Source organism: Blennius ocellaris (genome assembly GCF_963422515.1).
Source record: "Blennius ocellaris genome assembly, chromosome: 10".
NCBI classification, from domain to species: Eukaryota; Metazoa; Chordata; class Actinopteri; order Blenniiformes; family Blenniidae; genus Blennius; species Blennius ocellaris.
In genome coordinates, this window is record NC_137659.1 from 10787801 (window position 1) to 10815776 (window position 27976).

Here is a 27976-nt window from a genome sequence, read left to right on the forward strand (position 1 = left end):
GGAGAGTCGTGCAGCGGACACGATGCCGAATTGGACGAACTGTTGGACAGTAAGTGTTGACACCAGGTTATAGCGGCTGTGTTTGTGTCTGCTGTTATTCCCCATGTTAAAGCAGGGACGCTGCGGTCCTGAGATCCTTCTTTCTTCCTGTGCGTCCTTTCACTTTGGCTCCACTGGAGTAGCCTTGATTTAATTACACGTAGCTATCTGCAATAGGCGTGCAAACAAAGCTGACTTCTTCCAAATTGTTTAACAAGATTGCTTTAAATTGCTTATGCCACGTAATCCAGGTCTTAATGGTCTGAGTGTGTAATACAAGAAAACGTTGTATTAGCAACGTCTCCGTAATCCACAAGGACGTTTATTGCCAGATGTGAGTAAAACGTTTACCAAAGATCACATTTACAGTAACATGACAGGTGGTATAAAAACCGCATTCCCATCCCGCTAATTCAGGTAATGCATTCACGAGATAAATAGAAAAAATACGTTGTTTTTACAAACTGGTCAAATATCTGATCTCTAAGATGTTAAGTAATCCGGGGGTATTTTATCACTCTATCGATGCTTTATCATGTAAAGAATTGAACACATCAGCACAGCTGTTCCAGAGGCTTCCCCCATGATAAAGAGATCTACTGGTGTAAGCTGACCAGTGAAAAGAATACACACTGCTAATAGCACCATGTTGGTGGACAGGTTTATGTTTCATACCAACATCCAATGACTGGATTTTTCTTTTTTTTCCATTTTTTAAGGTGCCTTGGGTGACTTTGACAAGGCCCCTCCAGTTCCTGAACCTGCAGCAGCTTCCTCATCGGCCAACAGCGGAGCAGAGAAGGTTTGCTTCTTGCTTTATCCTTTTGTTTCTTCCACTGTATCTTTTCTCTCAACTGGAATGTATTTGCTGTTCGTTAAGTTTCAGAATTGACTCAACGTTGCCTCATCCCTGTGTTTTTCTACTGAGTCCTTTGACAGTAGCACAAACCATAAATTAAAGCAGCAAATTGGTTTTGACTCCTTTCCACGTCATCTTAGTGCTTCCTGACAAGTTTTAAATCTTTGATTTGATCTCGTTAAAGTGTCTTAAGGCTGACTGTCCTCGATTACATTATTTTTGGAGCACTTTTTTTTTTTTTAATGAAATTTTTGTTGTATTAAATCTGTTTTTTGAAAATAGTAAAACTAATTCGCATCCAGAAGGAACTTGTTAACTGATGTCCAGCTTATAACACTGCATTATGAACAACTGAACAGTTATCACTGCACTGCTCATTGCATCAATTGTATGCACGCCACACAATAGTGCCACCTCTATTAAGGTAACAATAGAAAATGCATTTGCTGTTTAGTATTAATTACAGAGGCTGCATTAATGTGGTTAAGAGACGTTTGCTTACTAAATCCTTTTCACAACAACAGGACCGGTGTAAATTGATCAAGCTGGCTGAATTGTTGTTTTCATTTTATTCATTTTTTTTTTTTGTGTGTGATTCTGCAATTCCTGTCTGTGGATTTCCAGCATTTTGTGTTGGTCAGTTCACATAATCATTATAAAATTTGATTTATCAAACTTGGTTCTTATCGAATGTATTATTGTTTGAAAATTTAAGAAACCATATGTGATTGGGCTTTTTTTTTTTAATCGCCCATCTCACATACTTCCAGGACATTAGGACATTACCAACATCCTTTGTCTTCCTGCCTGTAGCCCCCCCTGCTCGAGGACTGCAAGCTGTTTGAGACTTTGTTTGAGGGTGACATGGCTGCCCAAGCCAAGGACGAGTGGGAGAAAGCCATGACGGAGCTAGCTCAAGAGGAGCCAGAATTACTAGAGCACTTTCAGAAACTGTCAGAGGCTGCAGGCAAAGTTGGTAAGAAATTCACTTCTTTTAAGATTTTTTTAATTTTAATTTTATTTTGCTTTTCATGTATTCATCCTACTCTGTTTTAATACCGCTCCCTCACTGTTACTTGCGTCGTGTAATCAGGCACGGATACTGCCTCACAACAAGAGTTCACCTCCTGTCTTAAGGAAACCCTCCGTGGCCTGGCCAAAAATGCAGATAACCTTCAGGTGAGTGGAGGAAGAATCTGGACGTTAAGTTAAAACTCTTGTGGAGGAGAAAAGCAGCCATTTTGAATGAGCTTGCGTTGTTTTCTTCCAGTCCACAGGACTAGCTGGAGATGACCTCGTCAAGGCTCTGGAAGGACTGGGTTTGGATGAAGGTGGGGAAGCTGGTGGTGAGGATGGAAACATCCTGCCCATCATGCAGTCCATCATGCACAACCTTCTCTCTAAGGAAGTGCTTTATCCATCTCTAAAAGAAATCACAACCAAGGTCAGCTTTTGTTCAGTGAGCGGTAATAATGCTCTTCGTTTCCTCTTATTGGTATTTATTGTAACTGCCACTCATTCTTATAGTACCCAGAGTGGCTGGAAGCCAACAAGCCAACTCTTAGTTCAGAGGACTACCAGCGGTTTGAGCAGCAGTCCAAACTCATGGGAGAGATCTGCCGGCTCTTCGAAAAGGAAGAAGAGGAGGCTTCGGACAAAGATAGCACATTCGAGAGCATCATGGAGCTGATGCAGAAGGTAATATTGAAAACAACTCTTTATTTAACTATCAAAGCAATGTGACTTATGCTTCCCTTGGCCCAAAAACCTCATGTCACAACAATTGGGAGGATTATTACCAGCCCAGAAGGAGACCCTCTAACTCTAACTCAAAGCCGGTGTTTGAAACAAATCAGAAATGATTTACAACTTTTCTTTTACAATTCCGACATATTTGATTTCCAGAGCATAAGAAGTACTTATGTACCGCTATGTGGAGACGATTCGAAGCATGAAAGTTGATATGCCTATGGAAATTTGAAAAGACACTTGATTATTTGATTGATTGATTGATGCAAATTGTAGAGGAACTTTATTGTTCAAGTTTAACATGCCTAGAACGCATAATTGTGAAGAACATGGTGGTGGATGTAGTAAACAGCAATATAGGCAGTACACTATGATGTAGAAAGAATGACCCAGCAAACCGATCATAACTTTTTGACTTACAGCTACAAGACCTTGGACAGCCACCGAAAGAGCTGGCAGGAGATGCAGTGAGTTGCAATAGCACTTGTTTTTGTGTACTAAGCGTTCACAATAATTGTTGTCGCGTTACAGTGCTGATCCAAAATCAATCACTGAATCGTTCTAAATCTTTATTTTTCAGGTGAGTTATAAATGAACGTTAAGTGTGCCTTAACTTGGTTTCCGTTTGTTTTTAACCCTGTAGCCTCCTGGCTTCAACTTTGACATGGAGTCCCTCAATCTCCCAGGAGTCCCTGGGGCCAACGCAGGAGAGCAGTGCTCCATCATGTGATGAGGCGATTGGCACGGTCCGTCGAAAAGCCCGGAGCCAGAGGGCCACTCTGTGTATGTGTGTGTGTGTGTCGGCCGCAGAGAGGGAGAGAAAAAGTCAGGCGGGAGTCCGACCTCATGGCCAACACGGCTTTCCCTCAAGAAGAGGTGTGTGCAAACAGAAACAACAATAACAACAGAGCAGGAGGAGGCATGAAAACCAGAAAAACAGCCGGTTACAAAAACACACTCTACTCTGTATAATCACTGAATGCACCAAGAACAACATTTTAATATCAGTACTTCAGTTTGACTGTGGTTCCCACAGATTCTTCACAGTTTCATTTAACAGCCTTTCAATAGTGAGACACAGCCACTGCCAGGCTCCTTCTTGTTTATTCATACTGTTTAGACTTATTGTAAATTCACTGGTAAACAGTGCCTTTGAAAAATTACTTAAATTATTGTCTGAGTCTTGTCTGAAATGTAATATTTTATCATTTGTTTACTCGGCATACTGTTTTTGCAAATTTGTAAAATATTATATATCATTCTAGGTTGTTTTTTTTCCTCCATAAACTAACCTCCAGAAGTGGTACAGAACTGAACTTGAATTAATTATTAACAGAAAATACGAGAAAATCTTGCGTGTTTATTTGTCTAATTTTTTAAAGATATACAGAGACTGCAGAAGGATAACGTCCCCAAAGATTCCAGGACCTTCTGTAACAAATGGAATTAAAGAAAAACCCATTCCCTGCTTGTTACTAACCAATCCCCACGTATTGATTTGAAGTGATTGAAATGATTGCTGGACAGCTTTGCTGTGGTTGCAGTGATCATTATAGTGTAGAGTTACTGTGCAAAGGGCTTCCAGTGTGATTCCCTGTGTTCTTAATGTGCAAAATGACCCCCCACACCCGGCACAAAGTCACTGCTGGGAAAGAAAAACACACATTTTAATTCAAAGTGTTTCCCGTCTGATTGGACAAACTAAGCATTGGAAGTACATCGTACTCTTTCTAGCAAAGGTGACGGGCAGATAGAATAGAAAACATCCTTTTGTGTCACAAACATGCATATGATGCATGCATCTGGTGAAACATCAACAGCCTGATGTTAGCACTTTTTGGCGGCGTTTGAAAGGTTTGTTTACACCCGTGGGTATTTTGCATTGACTGCTATTGGCAGTGAACAATGGGTTACTGGAGCAACTGCAGAGAGATGACTAGAAATGACGTGAACACCAGCCCATCAATCACTACAGAGGCGACTGAAAGGATTCAGTCAGCCATGCACTGAGAAGCAATGATATATGTACATCGAACCCAGCTGAGGGGAGGCTGCGCTACAGGTTCTGTGTCGGGGTGAAAGTGCGACCTTTTTCAGCTCAAGGCCGATGCACCTTCAAAGAAATTGCAATTTTTTTTTTTCTGCCGTTATCTTGTTGGATTTGTAAATATATGAAATAAAACAATGATGTAATGCAGATATTTTGTCTTGCTGTGTTATTGGCCTTACCTTTTATAACGGATTAGAAAGACGTTAGTGTCCGTCCCAGGTGATGAGCCTGTAAACAGCTAATGAAAGACTTAAACACATGGACATCCTCTTAGAAAGAAAATTGTTTAATCTATAGTGGGGTTTCGGCATCTACAACCTACTGTATCATTAAATGATTAATCAGATTTATGTTAAAGCTCTCTTGATCTTATTTTTTTAGAAACCTATAGCTAAATAAATCGAGCCTAGCTGTTCTTAGATGTGTCCTCATCCTGCGGAGGAAGTGGAAATGCTGTTGCACTCACTTCGTCAGAAATGTGGGATTCTGGAACCAGGATAGATTGTTACACCCTCAGGAACTTGGTGCTTTCCACCACCTCGACTGCTGTGTTATAAATGATCAGTGGAGAGTGGTAGGGTGTGCTCCTCCTGAAATGTATTTCCCCTTTTAGCAACAGCCTTAGTGATCCTGCAGACAGAAATGATGAGTGGTAAATATGAGAGCCAGCAGCAACTGTGAAAAGCAGATTTTAGTCAGTTTTAACAGTCTCTATGAACTATGTGGCCCATAATTTATCAGTGAGCATCTTCTAACTCTTCTAACAGTAGGATTTCAGCTGACATTTAGCCATGAAAATGACTAATGCTTGTAGGTCAAGACTGATATGTACTTTATAATAACTTCTGGGGGTGGAGGTGCTGCTATTGGTCATGGGCAGATTCAAACCCACGACCACTGCATAGAGGGTGCTGCCTCTCGATATTGGACAGACAGAAAATCTTTAACACCAACTGAGGGGGGGATAAAAAATAATATATTATATATATATATATATATATATATATATATATATATATATATATATATATATATATATATATATATATATATATATATATATATATATGGGTAATGGTTCTGAGGTGGTATGGGTCTACCTTTGTTATGTCAACGTGTATGTATGTGCCGTTGTCGTGGAGTTTTTTGCGTCACATTTTGAATGTCAAACTTTATTGTTCAGAACCGGAAGTTAAAACGGCCTACGTGTCAGGAAGAAGTGGAGCAGCTCGACGGGCCAAGACGACAGGGCGATAAAAGTCCACCTGCCTGCAGCACTTCATCGGATTTTATTTGGATATTGTTGAAATCAACAACCTCCTGCGCTGAGGTGGGGCGATGTTAACGAAATTTGAAACGAAGTCGGCCCGTGTTAAAGGTAAGAGTTTGAGGCTAGCAGATAAGCTATGTGTAGCTAGCTGACGGTAGCTGTTCAGTCATTCGTCATTAATTTAGTCAGTATTTCTGTTATCTTGTAGAATTACAATAGATAAGTTATTGTCACAGGGTTTGCCAGTTTCTCGAATAACTGTCAGTGTACTTGGATTCGTAATATTCTGTGAAAGTAAATGGACGCTACGTGGCCTGAGCTGTTAAATCGCTAACGAAACTTGTCATTTATCCACCCGAAATGTTTCCATGACTTTTTAATTACAAGATCTCCCACCGCATGATATATATAGTTCTGTATGATTATCATAAAATTCTCGATCTGATTTGATTCACCACAGGCCTGAGTTTCCACCCCAAAAGGCCATGGGTTCTTGCAAGTTTGCACAACGGAGTCATCCAATTATGGGACTATCGGATGTGCACACTGATTGACAAGTTTGATGAGCACGATGGTAAGTCATTGATGAGACGCTATGGACTGTCACTTTAAACAATTAATTCTTCAATGACATGATATGATTGGTATGATCTCGCTCTCAGGCCCTGTAAGAGGAATAGACTTTCACAAACAGCAGCCTCTGTTTGTGTCTGGAGGGGATGACTACAAAATCAAGGTGATGTGTTTTTGGTGTTCATCATGGGAATTAGTCAATCGTAACTTAAGATGCATGATGTGTGGTGTTCAGCATAAACCAGTGTAATCGTTAATCAGTTCTTTGAGTTCATGCTGGTCAAATGTGTTTTAAACAGGTGTGGAACTACAAGCTGAGGCGCTGCCTCTTCACCCTCTTAGGACATCTTGACTATATCAGAACCACCTTCTTTCATCATGTGAGTTGTTTTGTCTCTTTACCAATTCGGACTCTTGTTTCCCATAGATAAAACTTAGATTTTTTTTTTAAATTGACTCTTTGGTGTAACAAATCGTCACATTGCCCGTAGGAGTACCCTTGGATTCTGAGTGCCTCAGATGACCAGACCATTCGGATCTGGAACTGGCAGTCCAGGACTTGTGTCTGGTAAGATGCACTGTAACCTACATGGTTTGGGTGCATCAATGTCCACACTTGCGTTGAGAAAGAATAGATACTTTACACAAACACTACAGTTGGGGTTGTTTGGATTGACTTCAAATGCGGGTTTCAAAATGCATGAAAAACCTAAATACTTTCTCTTTGTCAAGTCTGCAGTCACTTTTCTACATACAAGTGAGAAACATTCCAGAAGTGAGATTTTAGTGTTTTGTACACTTTTTGATGTACCTCATTTCAGCTACATTTAATACACACATTATCATTGAAACCATCTCATTGATTCAGTAAGTTTAAAACATTTTTTCTTTCTTGTCCACAGTGTGCTGACTGGCCATAATCACTATGTGATGTGTGCCCAGTTCCACCCCTCAGAGGACCTGGTTGTGTCAGCCAGTCTGGACCAAACCGTGCGAGTGTGGGATATCTCCGGTGAGGGCTTGGGGAAAGAGGACAGTGGGCTGGGTTTGAGGGTGAGGTGTGAGGGGCAGAGTGGAACAAAAGATGAGGACGTGGGCAAGAGCAATTTCCATGTTGCCTCTTGAACCTCTTCTCCAACTTGTAAAGGACATCTCTGTGGGCAGTTCGCAGAAACACCTCTCTTTTCTAGATAGATGTGGCAGATCGAATTTGTAGTGCAGTTTTCCTGAGGGAAATATTGTATTGTAAATGAAAGGGCTGAAAGGATTATAGGGTTGATGGGTACAGGAAGAGATGTAGTCTTGTTTGAAGAGGTGTTTCTGTGCTTTTGCATGCTCTTTGTTGGTCTTTGTTCTACATTCTTGTTTCCTGTCTTTCCACTAACTAAACCATGAACTGACTCTTCTCTGCTGTCATTGTCATACTCATGAACATGCATCAAATGTGGATCTGTGACCTGTCCTGATTTTATGCCCATTGTTTTTCCAATATGAGCACGTTTTTATTTTCTTGTTTAACTCTGACATCATGTGACATAACTGCAGCATGTACATTTTTTCAGCTTTCCTTGCAACATGCATGACCTGGATTTAGATTTAAATAAAAAGTTCACTTTGTACACACATTATAGATAATCCATCCTCCTTCCCATACTTTTTTTCAGTCATTTAAAATGCCTCCAGAATAAGTATGTTTTTACAGTTTTAATGTTACATTCTTACTACTTGTGACACTTGCACGACTGGCTCCAATACTAAAAAGATGACAAGAAATATAAAAGCACTTATATTTCCGAACGCTGCAATTGCCAGATTGTAGTTGGCTTGAATCCTAACTTACAGCTCTGACATTTCATCCACTAATAATGCACGTAACTCGAATATTCTGACAGAAACATGCATGAACCAAAGTTCCTGTTCTTAACATTCAACGCCCCATCAGAGCACGTCTTAAAAACCCTCGCCACCAGCCACCCCCCACCCATCAGCCAAGTCCACACACTCCCTGTGTCCTTCTTATCCCATGCTCTCCATGGAAACATCCACACCTGCACATGGGTTTCGAGAGTCATTTCTTACCCTGTGTGTCCTTTCTCTTCACTGTTGGACTGTTTGTTCACAACACATTTATTATGTGGGTTGAAATCATCATTACAAGCTGTGCTTCCTCACTGATTTCTGGTTATCTGCCTTCGTTTGAGTCTGGAAGATGATCAGTGATTCCTCTCCAGTCTAATCGCATATGTTGTTTTTGTCTCAGTGATTTATTAACCCAATCAAGAGTACTGTTTCAACTTTGATGGCTTCCAGGCTCAAGTTGGCAAGTAACGAGACGGAGTGGAGGTTGTGGTGATGTGTTCCCCTGTGTGCGTGTTCAGCAGTCCAACAGTCGTCTCTTTTTAATTAACTGTTGATGCCTTTTCACTTCCAGGCTGTTGCTTCATAGTTAATTCAATTATTTGTTTTTGTTTTTTTTTTATCTCATGTTTTCCTCCCTCCCCTGTACTGTGGTTGTGTGGTGTGAAACCTGAAAATGGCTCTGCCTCTTGCACGTGGTGCTCTGAACGATGATTCCAGGTCTGAGGAAGAAGAACCTGTCTCCAGGCGCCGTGGAGACCGAGGTGCGAGGCATCTCTGGGGTTGACTTGTTTGGTGCGTCGGATGCTGTCGTTAAGCATGTCCTTGAGGTGAGCAGCAATGATTGTGTATAGTAGTTTCATTTGTTTTGTTTTTTTTTGTTTTTTGTTTTTTAATTCATTCGAGTTATATAACCAATGTTGTTTACAGTTGTTAGTTCTTAGGTTCATATTTTTATTGATTATGACTCCAGGCTACCAAATATATAACCCAAACAAATAAAATGACGTTGCTCAGCTTAATGCCCCCCCCCCCCCCCCCCCCCCTCCAATAGTTATAAAAAAAAAAACGTATCAATATAATTTTTTCATTTATGAATTTGTGTTATTTCGAGAAGAGCCAATGCTTGTTATATTTCAATGTGTGAGTGCTGAGAGGTTGTGTCTGTGCTCAGGGTCATGACCGTGGGGTAAACTGGGCAGCTTTCCACCCCACTATGCCCCTCATTGTGTCTGGAGCAGATGACAGGCAGGTCAAGATCTGGAGAATGAACGGTGAGTGACCTTGCACAAGTGTCAGAAGTCGGGAGGTAATTGCCACCCAAAAATTTGCTGCTTAATATCTTCAGCGGCTGAAACCTGTGGTTTTGGTGAGAGCACGTTTTTTTTCAAAGTATTCAAAGTAAAAACCCTTCCTAAATTAAACAACTCATGCCCATGGTTAGATTACTGGAATGCTCTGCATGCTAGTGTTAGCCAGTTCAATTTGTCCGAAATACTGATGCTCACTTTTCAACCAACACTTCTATGCATGAAGAAATTACTCGTGCTTAAGTCTCTTCATTGGCTCCCACTTCATTTAAGAATGGATTTTGAGCTCTTAGTTTATTTTTAAAGTCATTCATGGTCTTGCTCCATCTTACTGATCCATTTTCTTCAGACTCATGTTAAACATGTTTCTTTCAGTATTGCACAGCTGTAATTAAAGTCCTGTATTTGTCCTCTTATTCTATTGCTTCATTTTGCAGTGTTTTTTGGGGGATTTGAAGTGCATTGGTTGTTATAGTTATTGTAAAGTGCTATAAAAATACATTATTATTGATTATCTGCTCATGCCAGATGTTCAAACAACCAAAAATAATATAACATTGAGTGGTCCTACACTCTTTTTGAGAAAGAGATAGGTTGACTCCTTTATGAGGAGCTTGTCATTCCCTGTCTGCAGAGACAATGTCTGACTCTGATGGCATCAGCGATCATCTACACAGTGGTTTCAGCTTCTTTTATATAGAAGCTGAAATCTAGAAGCAAGTAACACACTCCCTGTCTATTTATGAGAATAAAGTGAATATAATTTAACTAGCTTGAGGTTTTTGTTTGTTTTAATGACCATTTCTATTTTCCACTGGTGCATCAGAATCGAAGGCGTGGGAGCTGGACACGTGCCGCGGCCACTACAACAACGTGTCCTGCGCCGTTTTCCACCCACGTCAGGAGCTCATACTGTCCAACTCTGAGGACAAGAGCATCCGGGTGTGGGACATGTCCAAGAGAACCGGAGTGCAAACCTTCCGGCGTGATCACGATCGCTTCTGGGTGCTGGGGGCCCACCCAAACCTCAACCTCTTTGCTGCTGGTAAGAAATGACACTCGCATAGATAACAACCGATGTAACATAATTTTAGAAGCTCTTATCAAAGCATTTTTTTTTTTTAAATAAAGTAGTGCCAGTGGGCCTAATATTTACATTTACAATGTGCATGTGGCTGCTGTATTTAAAAAACCAAACAAAAAAACAACAACAAAATTGACCAGCAAGACGAACTGGTTTTGCTGGCAAATTTACATTTTGTATGTGACAGTTAATAATATTGTATCTTTCAGGTCATGACAGCGGTATGATTGTGTTCAAGTTGGAGCGTGAGCGTCCAGCGTACGCCGTGCATGGCAACATGCTGTACTATGTAAAGGATCGCTTCCTTCGCCAGCTGGATTTCAACAGCAGCAAAGACACTGCCGTTATGCAGCTTCGCAGGTGTGTGCCGTGTGTCTGGCAGATTTAAATGAGCCCTATTAATACCAAAATAGGCTTAAGAAAGGTTGTGAGGAAAGTACATTAATACATGTTTAAACATCAATCTCTTGTCACAGTGGGTCGAAGTTTCCTGTGTTCAGCATGTCCTACAACCCTGCTGAAAATGCCGTCCTGCTCTGCACTGTGAGTTTTTCTCAGCCACGGATACATCAGCTGTATACAAGAACTGAACCGTTTTCATCTTGTTTTATACAATTCTCTTTACCTACTGCAGAGAGCAACCAACTTGGAGAACAGCACCTACGATTTGTACTCGATCCCAAAAGAAAGCGACTCTCAGAATCCCGATGGTAAAGAATCTGCATCCCTGCTGTTTCCCCTCGCGCTTTGTTTTTAATGTAGTGAATTGCTTTTCATTTTTGGATCTCTGGTCTATGATTAACATTCCTGTCAATTTTGAAGGAACTATATATTCTGAGTAAACTAACACAGAGCCTTGTCTTTTTATTAGCCCCGGAGGGGAAAAGATCTTCTGGTTTGACAGCAGTCTGGGTGGCCAGGAACAGGTTTGCTGTTCTGGACCGCATGCACTCAGTAAGTCCGTTTCCTCGTTTACAAGGCTTAAAAATGTACTGTTGGGGAAAGTAAAAAAAGAAAAGATATATATATATATATTCTGACTGACAATTGAAAAGTGGTTAAGAAGATGTAAAAACTTAGCGAAATAATTTTGGCCTAAGGTAATTTTGTTCAGCATTTCAAAGTAAGATCTTTTAAGCAATCAACTGCAAATCTATGAACAAATGATTTAAACTGCATCTTGATCAATGCCAAATCTAAACACCGTGTTGTTAATTCTAGTTGCTGATTAAAAACCTGAAGAATGAAATCGTGAAGAAGGTCCAAGTGCCGAGCTGCGAGGAAATCTTCTACGCTGGAACCGGCTCGCTGCTGCTGCGTGACGCCGATGGGGTCACGCTGTTCGATGTGCAGCAGAAGCGCTCCCTGGCCACCGTCAAAATCGCCAAGGTCAAGTATGTTGTGTGGAGTGCCGACACCAGCCACGTGGCCCTGCTGGCTAAACACGGTGAGGAGAAATGATGAATCTGAGAACTTCCTAGTTTTTGTTTTGGTTTTTTTTCCTTAAACTTGTATGTGCTGCCACAGTTGTGGCAAAGTTCGGTCTCTTAGAGCCTTGTGGTCCATTTGCTCAGACAAAAAGCAATTATTGCCTTTAACTCCACACGCAATGTTTAATGCTCAAATCATTTTGCATGTTATTTCACTCGGCCGATGCATTATTTCTAGTGTTTACCTTTATTTTTAATCTTGGCAATGTTGTTATTAACTTTTGTTTAAAGTGATTTGCGTTGAATATTTGACGTCACATGTTATACATCGCTTCTCAGCTTTATCAACAAAAACCTGAATGCTGCTTGTTTTTTGTTTTTTGTTTTTTTGTCCAGCTATCATGATCTGCAACCGTAAGCTTGAGAGTCTGTGCAACATTCATGAGAACATCCGAGTGAAGAGTGGAGCCTGGGATGAGAGTGGGGTCTTCATCTACACCACCTCCAACCATATCAAATATGCGCTCACCTCTGGGTACGTGCAGCTTTGGAAAATGTGAACTGTTTAACATCGTAACACTCAAACCAAAGACATTTCTCCTGTGGCATTATGTTTAGGTTTGAGAGATTTGGATGGAATAACAGGGTGACGTGATGCTGTTGGGCACTCATTTTCCATTTACCTGATTTTAATCTACAAAAATATTTCTGTTGCAAAATTGCATAATTTTGGTAACATTACAGACAAATTGCGTGGGCCCTCGTGAGACGCATGATGCAAGAATGTCATTATAAATCTCACCAATGTGCTTTTGATTGTTTTTGAAAATATCTAATGTCGTCTTTTAATTGTGATCCTGTAGTGACCACGGCATCATCAGGACTCTGGATCTGCCCATCTATGTGACCCGCGTCAGAGGAAACAGCGTTTACTGCCTGGACAGGGAGTGCCGGCCTCGCGTCCTCACCATCGACCCCACAGAGTATCGCTTCAAGCTGGCCCTGGTCAATCGCAAATATGATGAGGTATGTCCTTAGGGCGGAGATGCCATAGCATGTCTTATTCCAGCCTTTTTTTTATCACCCACTGAAGCTTTAAACAGTCTTTATTTTCTTATTGTTAATCGTGTTCTCTTTCTTCTCTATGCTTTCTCATCCAGGTGCTCCACATGGTGCGAAATGCCAAGTTGGTGGGCCAGTCCATCATTGCCTACCTGCAAAAGAAGGGCTACCCTGAGGTCGCGCTGCACTTTGTCAAGGATGAGAAGACCCGATTTAGCCTGGCGTTGGAGTGCGGCAACATCGAGGTGCGTGAATACACTGGCTACAAAGACCACCTGTTGTATACCAGTCACACATTATGTGAGCACGTAAGGTAAATGATTGCAGCTTGGTGGGTTTTTGTGCTACAGTTGTATGTCGAAGCTAAGTTGCTGCAGGAGAAGTTGCTGAATGAAGCTCACACATAATCTTGATGCTTTCAGGTGGCGCTGGAAGCAGCCAAGGCGCTAGATGAGCGCAGCTGCTGGGAGCGGCTGGGCGAGGCAGCACTGCTGCAGGGTCACCACCAGGTTGTGGAAATGTGCTACCAGAGGACCAAGAACTTCGACAAGCTCACCTTCCTCTACCTCATCACTGGCAACTTGGCGAAGCTGCGCAAGATGATGAAAATCGGTGAGTGATGGCAATACTACTAGGAAAAGAATGAATAAAATTTTTTTTTTTTTTTTTTTTTCCAATCGGTGAGGGGTTCATGTGTCCTTATAGAGTTTATCTAACATCGATATACTTTGTGTGTAGCTGAGATCCGAAAGGACATGAGCGGCCACTACCAGGCAGCTCTCTACCTGGGCGACGTCAGCGAGAGGGTCCGCATTCTGAAGAACTGTGGACAGAGTGAGTTCAGATCTTTACCCTCAAAACCGGTTTACTAAATTAATTCTAATTATGCATTTCAAGGTCTGAGTGTCTGTGTTGATCTGTGTGAGCTCTAATTTTTCAAAACGTGTAATTGTTTGCGTGATTTGCAGAGTCCCTTGCTTACTTGACTGCAGCCACACACGGGCTTGATGAAGAGGCGGAGGCCCTCAAGGAGACCTTTGATCCAGAAAAGGAGACGGTGTGTTAGGAAAACGTTCTCTGTACCAATCACATACATGATAGAAACACATCTCGAAATGCCAGAACATGTGTGCTGTATATGGCTTTTCAATGGCAGTACTGACAATACAGTCACTATCATTCATTGAATGCAAATTTAGCAGACGACATAATTGGTAATCTTGTCTCTTGAAGGTGCCAGAGGTTGATCCCAATGCACAGCTGCTGCAGCCCCCTCCACCCATCAACCCGCTGGATACAAACTGGCCTCTCCTCACCGTGTCGAAGGGATTTTTCGAAGGTGCCATTGCAGCAAAGGGTGAGTGTTTTGCGAGTTATAGAGATTTGTAGAATGTGGGTGGCCCTAATAGGTGAAATGTAAATACCCTCCAGTCAAAAAAAAAAACTCTTGGTGACATTATATGTGCAAGGACAACTATGAATTTGTTTCATACTATACCATTTGTGATTGGTTTCTATGTAAATGGATTTATGATTTTCACAATCATATAAACACAGATTTCAACAAACTTGAAACAATAGTTTGAGATTTGTGATTGTGTTGCAGGGAAGGCAGGTCAGATGGCGGCCGACCTGGATATGGAGGCTACAGGAGGAGAGGGCTGGGGTGATGATGCTGAGCTTCAGCTGGATGAAGGTAAACTTTGTTTTATTCTGTCCTTAATGTAGCAGATTGGACTTCGTTTAAAAGCAAACTCAATTAATTTTGTCTCTCTTTTTTTGTTTTTTTTCTTAGATGGCTTCATGGATGCTCCGGAAGGATTAGGAGATGAAGGAATGGGGAAAGAGGAGGGAGGAGGCTGGGAGGTCGAAGAAGACCTGGACCTTCCTCCAGAGCTGGTGAGTGGAGCCACTTTTCTACAAATTCCACCATCGGTAACTCAGGACTGTCGGCCAACACAAGACGAACACTGATGAGCCTCAGCGGGTCTCTTTAACAAAGCATGATGTTCTACATTTGTATGAATTTCCAGACTATGTGTTCCCCTCTGAAGCAGACTTGCCTATAGTGAATCATGAATTTGGATGTCATTTATTTCTTCCATTCCACAGGATGTTCCGGTTGGTGCAGGTGGGGGAGCCGAGGACGGCTTCTTCGTCCCTCCCACTAAAGGCATGAGTCCAACCCAGATGTGGTGCAACAATTCCCAGCTGCCAGTGGATCACCTCCTGGCCGGGTCCTTTGAAACAGCCATGAGAGTATGCTCAGAGTGGGAATTTATTCCCCGTACTGCTCAGTATATCAAGATAAATTCTGTGCATGAACAAAGCTTTAGGAATAGTGAGATGAATGTCTTCTGTTACACACAGAACATTGACCTCCTCTTTTCTTCCTCTTTTCCGACAACAGCTGCTCCATGATCAGGTCGGAGTGGTGAACTTTGGCCCCTACAAGTCGCTCTTCATGCAGACGCTGTCCAGAGGCCGCACCTGCTACCTGGGGCTTCCCTCGCTGCCCTGCCTGCGTGGTCATCCTCAGAGGAACTGGAAGGTATTATCTGGTGCTGAGAGTTTAAAAAAAAGAATTTTTTTTAATGATGTTGGAGCTCCAATTTAAATTATTTAAAAGAAATTGAAAGGAGAAACATACAGAGGTTATTTTTTTGTTTAATTTCTTCATTTTAGGACTGTGGGGCTAAGCAAGGGCTCCCTGCTGTGGGCTTGCGCCTCTCTGACCTCATCGCCCGCCTGCAGCAGTGCTACCAGCTGACAACAGCTGGACGATTTGAGGAAGCGGTTGAACGCTTCAGAATCATCTTGCTCTCTGTGCCACTGCTCGTGGTGGATAACAAGCAGGAGATTGCAGAGGTGGGAAACGGCAATATATTTGAGTCTGATCCATTTAATGTTGTCTAACAACAATGAGTCTCCATCTTTAGGTTTGCATGAAACCTCATGACTATTTGGTTGTGTTGTAGGCTCAGCAGCTGATCACAATTTGTAAGGAGTACATTGTGGGCCTGACCATGGAGACTGAGAGGAAGAAGCTTCCTAAAGACACTTTGGAACAGCAGAAGAGGCTCTGCGAGGTGAACATATGACTTTCACTGATGGTCACAGCTGTGTGGACAAGAATGAGAACGCTCATCCTTTTTTACTTTGTGTTCTTATTCATATTGTTTTACTTGCAGATGGCTGCCTACTTCACCCACTGCAATCTCCAGCCAGTCCACATGGTGCTGGTGCTGCGCACAGCTCTGAACCTCTTCTTCAAACTTCGTAACTTCAAGACGGCGGCAGGCTTCGCTCGCCGTCTTCTGGAACTTGGGCCAAAGCCAGACGTTGCACAGCAGGTTGGTTTAGGGAGTCTAATAATCTCAGGGCCAAGTTTTAGTATTTAGATCCAAACAAGACACTCCTCTATGTCCTTCCTCATCATGAATCTCCTCAACATTTTAGACACGCAAGATCTTGTCAGCCTGTGAGAAGACCCTGACAGATGCCCATCAGCTGAACTACGACCCCCACAATCCATTTGACCTGTGTGCTGCCTCTTTTGTCCCCCTCTATCGGGGACGCCCCGTTGAGAAGTGCCCACTGTCTGGAGCCTGCTACTGCCCCACTTACAAAGGACAAATCTGCAGCGTCACGCAGGTAAACAATGGCACTCACACACAGCTGCAGTCACTAGGAATTACCTTATGGATTAATGTATTTTGAAGACCATTACTCACAAAATGAGGGTGAATTCATTGCTTGTGACAATAATAGTAGTGGAACTTGTACACTTAAATGAGGACATCTTCAAAAAAGGTGCTCACATTTTGTGTACCACAACATTATTTTTTAAATAAAATGCTTCAGTTATAAAATAAAGTGCAATTACTTTTATTATTCTCACTGTATCCTATAATTTTTTCATTTCACATATTTTCTAGGCGACTGAGATCGGCAAGGATGTGATTGGTCTGCGTGTGAGTCCACTCCAGTTCCGTTAGGATGAGGACAAGAAGTTGAGAAAAAACACAGCCTCTCCTAATGTGTAGAAATAATACAATAATGTCATGATAAATGGTAACAGAGGTATATATGCTCTGTGACGAGAACCTGTTAAAACCTTTCTGCTATCTGTTTCTGGGCATCACCTATCCTACAACAAGCTTTTTCTTGTAAGTGCTGCTGGCTCAACTGTACTGTGTGCTTCATTAGATGTGTAAAAACCCTCACACTTGTCTCTTAACTGGCTTATATTGAATAACTGATTCAGCTTGTCTCAATCTGTAAACAATTAAATAAAAAGATCTGTCCTTGAACGAATTTCTTGTGTGTGTGGTTGTTTCTGAGGTAATGTGGTGCATGGTATATAACTCTGATGGACTGAAAGGAGAGATGAGATTTCCATTTATCAAAATATAGTATATTAGAAGGAAGTTGTGCAGAAATTGCTTAGTAGAAACCTCAATAAAAATCAATGTGCCTCCTATAATCCTTGTCTTATTTGTTGTTTTGTATTTGAGTCATGACTTTATATCTTTGTAAGCCTAAGAAGAAGATGGCATGATTTTTTTGGGGTGGGGGGTGCTAGTTCATTGGTTACTGTTTGTAGGTCAGTATGGCAGTAGGAGTTTGAATCCAGTTGAAACATACTGAGGCTCTTTTAAGTGAAAAAATAAATACAAGACACATGCTAAACAGTATCTTATCGAAACTAACACTGATTTTTAGTGTCAGACAGGTTGTCTCGACTACAACACCACTGATTTTTAGATATTAAAAAAAATATATATATTAATCAGACTTTAATAGAATTTATGACACGTAATATTTTTTTTTGTGTGTGTGAGGGATAAATAACGGCCCACCCTTGTCCTGACCTCTTGGGTCCAGACCACGGGATCAATTTACGTATTTTTAATAATTAATAAAAGATAAAGCTTACTACTGCGTGTAAGATTGTTTATATAGAAAGTCTGTGTGATTCATCAGATCACACCACATGACACAAATTAGGAGACTTTATTTCCCCCCCCCCCTCTTCTAATCTTCCATTTTGACGGAGTCAAGACTATAATCTCAAGAACGGAACCAAGGAGCGAAAACCAACCCGGACACTTCCCATGTCAACACATCCTGTTGTGTTTTTTCTGCCTTTCAAACCAGGAAGATGGATTTGCGGTCGAATAAGTTGATTTTTTATTCGATAGTTTGTTTATTTTTCTTGGGTAAGTCGTCGCACCGTACCACTGGAGTCGTGTCTTCATGTGTTTGTGAGTGGGTGAAGTGTGTTTTATTGTCGGGCGTTTGGCACGGTGGACTTCTTTGTGCTCCGAGCTAGCCGGACGCTCGGCTAGTTAGCGTTAGCAGAAGCTTCTACCTTCACTACCGGTTTGACAGAACAACTTTTACAATGAAATTCACTCCGGCAACAATTCCCGACACGCACCGGTAAAGGCTGGGTCCGGAGAGAACTGCCACATTTGTTTTACAGTAATATTTGCTGAATCTTCTGTGAGTCAGTGACATGTTGGGTCTGTTCTAGTCATAAGGGCAGCTCACCATCAGCGTGACTGCTCGTGATTCCCCCGCCGGGGATTAAACGATGAAACCTACTACCAGAGTCCATTCACATTTTCTGCCTTACTGTGTAAAAATTGTCTGTTTTGTGTCACAGACGAAACATAATCTGATCTCCATCGCACATATTTAAATTGCTCTGGCTAATTCGGCATATGGATTGTCATTCAACCGCAGTATTTGGAATAACATCTCGTTTCTCTTTCTGTTCTGAGTGGTTCAGCTGAGGGAGACCTGCAAAGGATTTACATCAAATCTCACAACTTTTCACAGGGATCACCTGTGGCGTCTACAGTTCGTGCTAAATCGTTTCACACAAGAATCCACTTCCTGCTTCATACAATAAACAGAAAATCTTATTATATTTTGCGTGGTCACAATGTCGATATTTTTGAGTTTCTGTTTTATTTACTCCTCTTTGTTAGTTTGGATATTAGAGTATATACGGATTACATGTACGTTTTCATCAATCAAAATTATGTATGATTCTGGGAGTACATTTGGGTGGTTGTCATGCTGATTTTACAACAGTTGACATGATTCAGTGATGGATAAGAGCCTTGACTATCTGTAGGAGTCTGTACAGTTTGAAATAAATTGTAATAAAAGTTCTCAAAATTGCCAGACTATCTATACATTTGTTATTTGTATTTGTTTATCATGGGTTTGTGGAGCTTCAAAATAAATTAGTGTCGGCAATCGAAACAGTCTGCAGACGAAAGGATTACATCATTGCAAGTCACCAATTTATTCTATATAGTATTTTTTTCAAGATCTGATATTCATTCTACAAAGCACTCCTTGTTAAATCTCAATCTGTAATTTATTTGGAGATTGGTTTCAATTTAATTTGCAACTGAAATGGCATTTGGTGTAAAAACTAGCCAAGTCTGTGGTACAAGTTGCAATGACCTTCTGTGCTGACCGCTGATTAAATGAGCAGCAGAATAGCTGCTACTCCCATGACCATTTTATTATTGTAAAAATAAGGACTTACTCCACAACCAGCCTTTGTAATGAGCTTCTATGTCATTTTCATTCACAGACAACTGTTTAAATGTTCTAGTATTGCCTGGCATTTAACAAAACAAGTGATGGCCTCCATTGTCTATTACTGTAGTTTGAAAACAGGCCTGAACATTCAAATGTTATCGTACGCTTTGATGCTGAGTTGTACAGTTTTACAAGTGACTCATACAGGAAATGTTGTGATCAACAAAGTTGTTGACGTATGCCTTAATCTGAATTTCTTCTTTTTTTTTTCCTGGCAGGTATCAACTGTAACTCGGTGGAAAATAAGATTTATGTAAATCTCAATTACACAATCCCATGTGTGCGGCTGCTCAATGCAACACATCAAATAGGCTGCCAGTGTGAGTAAAGCAACAGATTAAAGTCATCCTTGATCCTGTCATCTTAATTGAGGATAATTCTTCTCTGCTTGTTTTTGTACGACTGCATTCATCTCATTCAGTGTCCCTCTTCTTGCTTTCCAGCTTCGTTGTCGGGTGATGTGGGTGTCCTCCATGTCCTCGAGTCAGAGGAAAACCTGGATTTGGTCCTGACATCTGGTCAAAATCCTCCTTATATGGTTATTGTGGAGTCTGCGCTCTTCACAAGGTAAAACAAGCACAAATAGCGGAAGCCTTTCCCTTTGTTCTTGATGAGAGTAAATCTGCCTCCTCTTTCATTTACATATCCAATCAACCAGTAGTGTTAGTGGTTACTTGGAAAAAAAGTCGTAACGGACCATTTATATTCTTGGTAGGAAAAACAATCTGTCTTCAGTTCTCAGGTACATAAAGGAATAGTACAATACATTTGAAAAGAATCCTGCCTTTCTCACTCTCGGGGCACAAACTGGAACCACAGTGAATTTAAACCCTTCTCTGACCTCCATTTTCACTTGTCTCATGTCTTCTGCCCCGTGCCGGCTGTCCGTCCATCAGATCCATCATGATGAAACTGAAGGAGGGCTCCAGTAGGGTGGCTGGTGTTGTCGTTGTGGCACCAAGCACGAATCCGCCTGAGGGCTTGTCTCCCCACCACACGTGTCCCAACGAGAACTCGGGTAGGTGGGGGAACCTGCATGCTGATAAGTTGTGTTTTGATAACACAGAGGGTTCAGCTCTTGAAATCTGAAGCTGAACTTGGCAGAGATTTCAGTCGTGAAGGACTTCTGATACATTATTCTGATCATCTCTTCTGCTTTTGATGTCTTAAGTAGTTAAGGTGCTCTGTGGGATTACAGTGAATTCACTGTCATGTTGAAAATAAAGTAGCCATGACAACTTAGTACTGTTGTGATATATATAACGACAAAGTAGAGAATCTGAATTTTCAGGGGAATAGATCTAATTATCTCAACTGGACGATCATTACTATTTTAATTAATTATTCTGCACGTTTCCCCGTTTTTTCCCTCAGGTGTGTATTCGGAGAGCTACGATCCCGCTCTGGCCCACTGTAATGTTACAGTGTGGAACCCACTGGGAACTGGTTTGTCCTACGAGGAGTTTGACTTCCCCATCTTCTCACTGAAGGAGGACAATGACACTCGGGTCTTACGGCAGGTAAAGGGAGCAGCTGCTGTTGTGTCTTTTAATCACATCGAGTGCTGTATGTTGTTTTCACCGTGCAATTTACGTCCCAATTGTTTTTCACCCGATATCACTCCATCGGAACTTTCTTTCTCGTCATTTGGATTTGGAATAGTGCCAATGAGACTGTGCAGCACAGTCTTCAGGCCGGGCGTGTTGGGACACAACCACATAGACACGTTATGACGGCACCTACAAATTATAGAGTGCTTTATCTCCCCCGTGTGAAACATCGCATGGATTATATCATGCTGGGCATAAATCTTGTCTCAAGCTTAAATTAATTTGAACTCACCCTTTCCAACATAATTCATCATGAGTTTCAGGTGGGATCTTTCAGGTTCAGATCTCTGGTATTTAGATTTAAGGGTGCCTTGAGATAGACCGTCAGGTGTGTTTTGAAGATGTTTTAAAGACTTGTTCACAATCTGGTCGTGTTCATGCGGTGATGTCATTTTCTCAGCTGCTTTGTCTTTAATTAGACATCGGGGGAGATGAAGGATCCGTTAACGGGTTCGATTCCCTCAGCGAAAACCATTTGAAGAGCATTACATTTTGCTGCATTATTTACAGCAATCAAACCTGCCTATGTTCCCTCCAGCAAACGCACCCTGCACTTTTATAGGCGTTCTAACTTGTTCTCAGACCTGAAGACTATTTGTGATCTTTTGTCCATTCACAGTGCTACGAGGACCATAACCGTGGTGTGAATGGCAGTAGTCCTCAGTACCCGCTGTGTGCCATGCAGCTCTTCTCTCACATGTCCGCGGTCACCGACACGGCCACCTGCATGAGGAGAAACGACATCAACTTCAGCCTGAGCCCGGGTATTTACACAACATTAGTAACTCTATCCCAGCAAGACTGTGATGCAGACAGTGTTGAAGCGCCATGCTTTTATTGTGGTGTTTTATAATACTGTTACTGTCTATGTCAAAAATACAATTTAAATATAGTGAGTTTATGTTTAACCTGTCCTTTTTTTTTTTTTTTCCTTTCTTCTTTTTTTCCAGAGTTTGTGTGTGATCCGCTGGGTGATTATAATGTTTGGGCCGCCACGAGGCCTTTGAACACAACAGCTAAAGGACACAAAATGTTTGAGAGCGTCGTCATCGCAGCAGCCCGGGTGAGTTTCCATCCAACGATTATAGACAAAATGTACAAAATGTGGGCGGTAATGACATGAGATCCTTTTGCGAAATGTCCAAATCATGACACGCCACCTTCTTCTCTGCTTTAGTTTTCACATAATATGGTAGAAATATTCAAGTTAATTTAAATGAAGGTTGTGGTGATATTTTCATTCACGTACTCATTAAAAAATAAAGATCGAGGTTGTTGGACTTTCGGTACATATCTAAAGACAATCCTTGTTGACTGCCTTTTGCTTTTGCCGTTGTCGCTCCAGCTGGACAGCAGGTCTTTTTTCTTCGACGTTGCCCCGGGCGCAGAGAGTGCAGCGACAGGATTTATCGCTCTGCTGGCTGCGGCACACGCGCTGCGTAACGTCACCCAGGAAGCCCAGCCCAACCGAACCATCCTCTTCACCTTCTTCCAAGGGGTCAGTTCTTCTTCTGCAGTTGGAAAAAAGTCTGCACAGTGTTCCCTCCCTCATTAACGTGTGTTGTGTGCAATTTTACTTTATTTAACTTCTTTTTTTTTTTGGCCCACAGGAGACATTTGACTACATTGGCAGTTCCAGGATGGTGTATGAAATGATGAATAATCAATCTGTTGTGGACCTGGACAACATTCACTCTGTGCTGGAGATCGGACAGGTGTGTATTACAGAGTTCACGTGTCACAATCGGATCCACACCGCTGAATTTCAGGGAAATATTTTTACTGAAGTACTGAATTAAGTTTAATTGTAATATTTGGACCTATATCCCAGCATATATACCTGCTGTTTATAATATAAATACATATAATCACGTCCTGTAATGTTTGTGTGTCTAATGCAGGTGGGTTTACGTGCCGACTCCAAACTCTGGCTTCACTCTGATCCCGTGTCCAGGAGGAACAGCAGCGTCAATGAAGAGGTTTGTGTTTACACATTAGAAAAAAAACAACCATTGACTACTGGACTACTTTGTTTATATATGTTGAAAATAGTACTTTAAAAAAAAAGTGTAATGTTCTTTGAGTTGACATGATTTTACATCTAAACAGAATTAAATGTTTTTGCAGCTTTTTCATACTAAGTCATACACAAAAGAATCCCAACAATTATATGCTACATACCATACAATGTGTATAAATCTGGATAAAGAAGCTTTTTTTTGTTATTGTGAGGGGCCAAGCTGTTTTATCACAATGACTTAAAGTTTTATAGGAGACGGGTCATAGTCTCACTTGACGAATTCACTGGTGAATCACACGTTGATTGGTCTTGTTATTCCGTCTGTTGTAACCTGAAGCACGAGAGAGTCCATCACGCATGTACCGTGTGGCTGCTCTTGAATCTTGAAGACGCTATAAAAGTCGAATAGAGGGGGAATAAAACAAGTTCTCCTAATCATGTGTAATGTTCCACCATACAATTTCCTTTTCAATTTTCTCCCTTTCAGGTGATGAAGCTCATCAACAACTTGCAGTCGGCGGCACAGACTACAAACTTGTCGGTGGAGGAGCCGAGCAACTCTCAGCCTCTGCCCCCGTCGTCCTTTCAGCGTTTCCTGCGCGCTCGGCCAATCCCGGGCGTTGTGATCGAAAATCATGGGTCAAGCTTCAACAACAAGTAGGTTTCTCCTTCCGGCAGCCGCACTTCGTTGCATGTCACGGACGACGGAATGATTCTGTTATTTGATTTGTTCTCTCTTCTCTGTGCAAGGTACTACGAGAGCATGTTCGACAATGCACAGTATCTGAACGTGTCCTACCCACCCAACCTGACGCCAGAGGAGCAGTTTGAGCAGCCGATAGAGATTGCCGAGGTACGGCAGATAGTTGTAATAGAATATAAGTCACTGCAGTTTATCCAGGCGCAACAACAAGCATTAACAACTTTATCTGCTTTTGCTTTTTCGTCTTTCAGACTCTGGCCGAAGTGGCAACCATGGTGGCTCGGGCTCTGTACGTTCAGGCCGGAGGATCAGAAACCCAGCTGGCCAACATTAACGCAGACCGCCAGATAGTGAGTCCGATAATCCGATCCTGTCATTATCCCTGTATGACGTAGATTTGACGTTTTATATGGTTCAATCTGTTAAATCATGGTCAAGCTACTTCTTAGAAAAGGAATCGGGTATTAAGTTAAGTTTGACTTGTTTGAGTGAATTATGCCTGTAAGAAGTTCTAACATTCCAGTTTAGTTAAGCAAGTTTAAGCTTGTTTTCAGCGTTTTTCTTGTTGTATCTCATGAAGCTGACCAGAACTGACCCGACTTTTCCTCCCAGGTGAGCCAGATGCTGTACGGTTTCCTTGTCCGATCCAATAATTCCTGGTTCCAGCAGCTCGTGCCCTCCGACCTCGCGAGTCATCTGGGTAAGTCGGTCTTTGTTTTTCTCATGGACTTATTGAAAGGTGGTGATAAGTCAATATTTATTTTTGAGAGCACTTTGTCAAAAACGCTTTGTTTCACCAAACAAACCGCCTGCTTGTTTGAGTAGAAAACAGCTATAGAGGGTACACCTCTAACGCTTCACTGGGTGTGGGGAAATGAAAACCCTTTTCCATTCTCTTTGTTTCAGTTGACAGGCCCACCAACTTCTACGTTGGCGTGACGCAACAATCCAGCGAGCCGACTCTTCTGGTCCAATACCTGCTGGCTAACCTGACCGGCAGCGTCGTCAACGTCACCCAGCAGGACTGCCAGAAACAGAGGGAGAACGAGACGGACGAAGAAAACAAACATGTAGGGATTAGCTTTCATTTTTTTTTAACACGGAAACTAATAAATCTCAGTCCATTCTTTTTCTAAATGTGAAGTTTGTGCAAATCTGATAGAAAAGATTTCGAAATGTTATGTCTTAAGTTTCTTTAAATTAATGAACAAATAAAGTTTTAATTCAGTATAACTGTAACTTAAAGCTTCATGTTTTCCCTCTTTTTTTTGTGCTGAGATTAAAGTGCTCACACTCGAAAGGCAGAGAGCGGCGCTTGTTTAAAATTATCCTTTCAAAAACAACATAGTTTTTGATTTACTGATTTCCAACTTTTACATTATTTTGTAAAAAAAAAGACTAATTTCATTCATTTTATATTGCAACCTTTAGTACATGTTCCACTGCTTGAAAATGGAATAATTGGATAAATATATGGGAAATAAAAAATCTCTTTTTGGCCCTCCTTCAGATATACACCTACATGTGGGTTCAAGGCCCACTACCGACCAACGGTACAGAACGGGAGGGTTTCTGCGTTCGCTCTACAGTTCACCTCTCCAAAGCGCTGTCTCCAGCCTTCGACCTGCGGGAGTACACCTCCCAAAATTACTCCACGTGGACGGAGTCGCGGTGGAAGTCGATCAAAGGGCGTATATTCCTGGTGGCCAATCCCGATCTGGAGGTAAACCTTCCGCTAAAAGCCTTTATTTATAATAGATTTATGGAAAAAAACAACAACATAAACCCCACAGAAACCTTTAACTTTACTGTGTGAACCTTCCAAGTTTGAAGTGTTTCTCTCCTTTCTCCTTTCTTCAGAAATTAACGCTCGGTGTGGGTATCGGCGTGCTGCTCGCGTCCCTCTTCCTCACGTACATCATCAGCTCGAAGGCAGACATCCTGTTCAGCTCAGGGAGGGAGCCGACCAGCGCCACCTACTGATCGACACGCAAGCGTCTCAGGCCTACGACCACTTAACTACTACTTCGATTAATACTACTACTTCTATCCCAGCCAGACAAGGACAGTTTTCTTTAAAACACTGCACGAGTAGGTACACAAACAGGTTAGACTCCGCAGCAGAGGGCGATGATTTCATTTTTTATTTTTTAAGAGTTGGTGGTCTTGATGGACTCACTGAGGTGAGGTGTGACATGAGAACTGGACTGGCCTGGATGGATCTGGACTCATCAGGGTCGGAGGACACTGGTCAGGCACCAGCGGGCCCTGTCGGTGGAACAGATGTTTATATCACTTTTGCTCTCCCTTTTTATTGTCCAAGAATGTTTTGTTTACTGTGTCATGGGATAGGCACGAAACGGCAAGCATTATTTTGCGTGGGTGTATAATTTTAAGTGTGTGTGCGTGTGTGTGTGCGTGTGTGTGTGAGTGAGTGAGATACTTTGTATGAGGATTGCGATGGTATGTGCAATACTGTAGCTGTCTTCTCTGTCAATATAGTTAACTTATCAATCAGTTGTAATGATAAGAAACCACTTTTTGAGTCAGTGAACAACCAGTAACATTTTAAGTTTACGATTTTGCAAAATCTGGATATCTGCAGTGAAGTATTTTGATAAGTTCTTGCGCTCTGGGAAGTTATCCAAAAAAAAAAAATAATTATAAAAAAAAAACACAACTACATGTGGATGTAGTTTGAGAGCCACTGCAGCTTCACATATTGTGATATTTGAATGGATACATTTTTCCAGGCGTCTGGTGTGGCAGCCGCATATTTTATTTCTCATCAATCAGCTGCCAAAATCTTCAAAACCAGTTTCACATCTTTTGCGTGAAGAAAAATTGAGAACTCTTAAAAAAAAAAAAAAAAAAATGCTGGTACTTTCTGACTGTGCACTCTTTGGTTTTGTCTCTTTTTCACAAAGTTTCCCTAAATTCTGACAATTGTGACAGCACACAAGGTTGTAATTCTGTTTGAGTGTTAATTTTATGGCTGGAAGACTTAATTGTGATGCCTTGATCAAGAAATAAACATTGCTTCTTTTCCAAAAATGTTTTTAAATTTTATTTAAAGTGCTTATGAGTAGCAACTTCCACGTGAGAAAATACATATATACTCCCACAATAAGAAGGTGCAACCAAGTAGAAGACAAAACTTGCAACTGGGAGTGTCACGTGTACATTAGACTGTAAAAATCTCGTTTTCAAAAAGGTTCCCACTTAAGCAACATGCCTGGAGGTGCCAGAGGTTGAGCTGTGTTACTTTGAATTCATAAATGTCCACATAACGTAAACCACTGGCTTCTATGTGATATTGCATTTAAGGTTAATTAAGTTGTAACCTTTTATTATGTTGTGGACATTTATAGTTTCTTTTCAGAAAAATGTTATCCGTCTTTTCTGCACTTGCAAACTCTCCGAGACGGAAAGTATCCACACCACCACTGAACTCTAAAGCTCTTAAATGTACATATATTTCATTTCCTTTAACAAGTAAATAGTATTCCTTTGTTAAATATTCTCAGCTTGTGGTGTGGATAGAAAAAAAAAACCCAACCCAAAAACATCTGTATAGCTCAATCCATGATGATGAAGGTTTTGGAAGATTTCTCCTCTGTTGTTTTCAAGGTTACTTGTGAGATAAACGTGTTGCAGTGGAACCAGTGTTTCACGGGGCCTTGCCCCCCCTCTACCTCCCCTCCGGAGAGAAACCAGAGGAGGGGCCAAACTG

The 27976-nt window shown here is 41.5% G+C and overlaps 3 protein-coding genes across 3 annotated transcripts in view; all 3 read left to right on the plus strand.

Annotated features, from left to right (window-relative positions):
• The window catches only part of pex19 (peroxisomal biogenesis factor 19), a gene marked incomplete at its 5' end in the record, with an annotated part of 8005 nt that extends 3167 nt beyond the window's left edge, over nt 1-4838 (plus strand). Inside the window, 8 exons of the mRNA XM_080503017.1 lie at nt 5-49; nt 759-841; nt 1712-1874; nt 1992-2077; nt 2169-2342; nt 2426-2596; nt 3070-3114; nt 3291-4838. Coding sequence (XP_080359143.1) covers nt 5-49; nt 759-841; nt 1712-1874; nt 1992-2077; nt 2169-2342; nt 2426-2596; nt 3070-3114; nt 3291-3377 — 854 coding nt within the window. The 3' untranslated portion in view covers nt 3378-4838. The remainder of the gene's footprint in view (nt 1-4; nt 50-758; nt 842-1711; nt 1875-1991; nt 2078-2168; nt 2343-2425; nt 2597-3069; nt 3115-3290) is intronic.
• A 1071-nt stretch (nt 4839-5909) lies between these two features.
• copa (COPI coat complex subunit alpha) lies at nt 5910-17596 on the plus strand. Its single transcript, XM_080503838.1, has 30 exons — nt 5910-6075; nt 6428-6541; nt 6630-6703; nt 6840-6920; nt 7032-7108; nt 7443-7552; nt 9118-9227; nt 9572-9671; nt 10534-10752; nt 11001-11151; nt 11268-11334; nt 11426-11501; nt 11663-11745; nt 12013-12238; nt 12618-12756; nt 13085-13247; nt 13382-13528; nt 13706-13895; nt 14022-14117; nt 14252-14340; nt 14517-14640; nt 14890-14979; nt 15079-15182; nt 15396-15542; nt 15694-15834; nt 15969-16151; nt 16262-16372; nt 16475-16636; nt 16743-16937; nt 17222-17596. The coding sequence occupies exons 1-30, from the start codon at nt 6036-6038 to the stop codon at nt 17279-17281; spliced, it is 3669 nt and encodes a 1222-aa protein (XP_080359964.1). The 5' UTR covers nt 5910-6035; the 3' UTR covers nt 17282-17596.
• An 830-nt stretch (nt 17597-18426) lies between these two features.
• ncstn (nicastrin) lies at nt 18427-27285 on the plus strand. The gene is made up of 17 exons (XM_080503694.1): nt 18427-18505; nt 20129-20230; nt 20354-20477; nt 20807-20928; nt 21285-21430; nt 22140-22284; nt 22471-22583; nt 22866-23018; nt 23131-23235; nt 23422-23499; nt 24028-24197; nt 24291-24393; nt 24495-24593; nt 24856-24943; nt 25150-25313; nt 25754-25966; nt 26104-27285. Exons 1-17 carry the CDS (start codon nt 18448-18450, stop codon nt 26224-26226), a joined length of 2106 nt encoding a protein of 701 aa, XP_080359820.1. The 5' UTR covers nt 18427-18447; the 3' UTR covers nt 26227-27285.
• The last annotated feature ends 691 nt before the right edge of the window (nt 27286-27976 follow it).

Excerpts from the sequence above, each read along its gene's own strand:
- copa (XM_080503838.1), top strand. The coding sequence starts at position 6,036 with ATGTTAACGAAATTTGAAACGAAGTCGGCCCGTGTTAAAG. Across the intron at positions 11,152-11,267 it reads GCCGTTATGCAGCTTCGCAG|TGGGTCGAAGTTTCCTGTGT; the intron begins GTGTGTGCCGTG and ends CTCTTGTCACAG. Across the intron at positions 11,502-11,662 it reads CGACTCTCAGAATCCCGATG|CCCCGGAGGGGAAAAGATCT; the intron begins GTAAAGAATCTG and ends TCTTTTTATTAG.
- ncstn (XM_080503694.1), top strand. The coding sequence starts at position 18,448 with ATGGATTTGCGGTCGAATAAGTTGATTTTTTATTCGATAGTTTGTTTA. Across the intron at positions 21,431-22,139 it reads ACACTCGGGTCTTACGGCAG|TGCTACGAGGACCATAACCG; the intron begins GTAAAGGGAGCA and ends GTCCATTCACAG. Across the intron at positions 24,198-24,290 it reads GGGTCAAGCTTCAACAACAA|GTACTACGAGAGCATGTTCG; the intron begins GTAGGTTTCTCC and ends TCTCTGTGCAAG.